General features: G+C 37.1%; 1 protein-coding gene across 1 annotated transcript; it reads right to left on the reverse strand.

Moving 5' to 3' along the window:
- On the reverse strand, positions 1 to 1717 carry LOC129572663 (proteasome subunit alpha type-5-like). Its single transcript, XM_055452674.1, has 3 exons — positions 1306 to 1717; positions 858 to 1114; positions 1 to 785 (listed from the first exon to the last, which is right to left on the reverse strand). Exons 2-3 carry the CDS (start codon positions 1112 to 1114, stop codon positions 542 to 544), a joined length of 501 nt encoding a protein of 166 aa, XP_055308649.1. The 5' UTR covers positions 1306 to 1717; the 3' UTR covers positions 1 to 541.
- Between the last annotated feature and the right edge of the window lie 990 nt (positions 1718 to 2707).

Raw genomic sequence — 2707 nt, forward strand, 5'->3', positions numbered from 1 at the left:
GCGGGATCAGCACATAAAACGGCTTGCCAATCACATAAATTACTGTGCGGATAAATAGAACAAATGAAGAATTTCATTAAAATTACTTTCGAAACGTTCGTGCGTGTTCGGGAAATGAAAGTGAAGCAAACTTACGAATCGAAATGACCATCAATGCTCCCGGCACGCCGAATGCGAGCGAATAGCAGCTGAGCTCGCCAAAGCAGTGCAAGTTCTCACGCAATATCGGCGTCAATAATGTCGAAATCATGGATCCAAAATTGATTGACAGATAGAATAACGACTCGTTATTAACGAGAAGAAGGTGGCTAAATGCTTCGCTTGCTCTTGCAATTTGAATTGATCACCACCAAATGCCGACACATTCGGTTTTGTACCACCCGTGCTCATGGCAATTAACAGCAAACCCAGCACAGTCACTTGATTTGTAGGAAGATTTAATGTGGGCACGGCTCCTAGTGTTAGCACCACGGTGCCCAGAGCATAAATCATCGACAAATATACAATCGTCCTATAGAAAGCGAGAAAGAATTTAAAATTTTCATAGCGAATATATGTTCCCGATGGATCTATGTGTCAAAGCTGCGGATCGCCAGCGATTTTCAACGCCAGCGAATAGAATAGCCACACCAAACGGCCGACTCATGGCTGAACCACCATCGGCACTGTCACCAAATTGAATGGCTAAGGTTGATACTGCTTGGGCGCATGACTCGACCGACATACGTTCGTTATAGACGAACCAATGATTCTGGCATTCAACACGGGCACGATCAATCAATGTTCTGAAATTAAAAATTGAAATAAATGTGAAAATTCCATTTTCTATCGATAAATGTGAGCATTTGCATGTGTACCTTGCGTCAGCCATCAATCCTGATGTTGCACACCCGATGTGCCGATCTACTTCGACGATTTTCTCAACCGTTGATGGTTCCATGAGTGGAGATGTGATTCGCTTCTCTACAGCCATAACGACTCCTTCAGGCGTGCGAATGCCGATCGCTGTTGATCCCAATTTGATTGCCTCTATGGCATATTCGACTTGGAATAGACGCCCTTCTGGTGAAAATGTGTTGACACCACGATCGTATTCCGAACGAGTAAGAAACATCTGAAACCAATAGCAAATTTTTCCGAATAAATCGTTTACGATACAAAGTCAATAACTTGGAGTATTATTTATAAACTAGTTGGAAATAGCCACAGAAATGTTTTTGAGGTTAAGTTGGTTGAGTGTGACAAAGCAAAAATACTGCAGCGTTCATTTTCTCTGAATATATTAAATACGCTCTTTTTTCATACCTTTACAGCTTATGAAATAGAACAAAATTCAGTTCAATCTGATGATATTTAAGATTTTTAAATCAAATCAATTTTTGGAATATAACTTAAATCGACTATTAGAGTGATTGTGTTTCGACGGTGAAGCAAATAGTCAAGCCGCAATGACACATATAAACAATTTTGGTTGAAATGTCATTCGTGTTGTATTTCGTACTAAAAATCGATGTAACAATGGTACTAATGTTTGGATATTGGCTGCATGAATTCACAAAGTACGCAGCAATTTTATCCGCTTGATGCAACCAACTCTTTAGCTTTTTTTGGAATTAATTACATGTATCAATGTAATTTTGAAACTGAATTTTTGGCCAGCATTTTGAATTATTCATATGCGGAGTAAAATATTTTCTCAGATCACTTTATTGATATTTTCTTTTGGCGAAATGGCAATAACAATTTCATCATTCGTACTAAATATAGGAAACGTTCAAAATGACTTTCGGTCCAAAGTGAAACGTCATGTTCGTATCGTTGTCCCTTTCTGCCCTGCACACTCATCTGGGTTTTTCGTTGAGCGATAAGGTCGACAATAGAATCGACTGTGGATGTATAATAAAATACAAGTGAATGCGTCGTTCTGAAACATACATTGTGTACTATTCGAAGTGAACAGATCTCTGCGTCTCTGAAGAAAAACTTGTTAAATAAATATAATTCCAAATTGAATTGTGAAAAGTGATCAAATAAAAATAAAACGTAAGTAAATCGAATAAATCAATATTCTTTTCAATCCAATTCGCACATATGCATAAAATCACAGCTTATTGCGAGAATAAGGTCGAACAAAGTCCATGCAATCATGGCCGACGAAACCAATGAAATTCAGCTTGTATTTCATCACCCCAATGAAATTATCGGGTGCGTCAGCTAAATTGGTTGACCTATTTTTTCTTATTTTTCACAAAGAAGCAGAGGAAATGAGACATTTTTCAACCGAATCAAATTTTCCGATCACCATTTTTTGCCAATATTTTCCTATCAATTTTTTCCCGTTTTTTCGTATTTTCGGTTCATATCGATGGAAAAATGTTTGGAGCAAGTTTTTTTCCTTTCTCTTTTGTATTTTGGCATTGGAAAATATTTGTCTGAAGGCTTCAATATAGTTTATAAGCAAGAAAATTAGACAAACGCTTCGATCTGCTTACTTTGAAAAACAAATGACTCATCGAAATCATACGAATATACAGTTATGACTAAAATGCAAGCAATTGACGCACCAGAAAATGAAAGTCAGGCGAAAATATTTCTGGCTTACGTAGTTAAACTTGGCACACAAATTCGAGCGAAAAAAACGATTTCAATATCTTTTCGTTTTATGACGAAATTTTTCATTTTTTTTCTGCGTTGTTTTCGTATTTCT

The sequence above is a fragment of the Sitodiplosis mosellana genome, unplaced genomic scaffold (genome assembly GCF_009176505.1).
Source record: "Sitodiplosis mosellana isolate CC-2019 unplaced genomic scaffold, AAFC_SMos_1.0 Smas_scaffold_5360, whole genome shotgun sequence".
NCBI classification, from domain to species: Eukaryota; Metazoa; Arthropoda; class Insecta; order Diptera; family Cecidomyiidae; genus Sitodiplosis; species Sitodiplosis mosellana.

What these genes read in the sequence shown, in the direction of transcription:
- LOC129572663 (XM_055452674.1), bottom strand. Translation starts at nt 1,114, where the DNA reads ATGTTTCTTACTCGTTCGGAATACGATCGTGGTGTCAACACATTTTCA. An exon ending in GGATTGATGGCTGACGCAAG is followed by an intron (nt 786 to 857) that starts GTACACATGCAA and finishes TTTTAATTTCAG; the next exon opens with AACATTGATTGATCGTGCCC.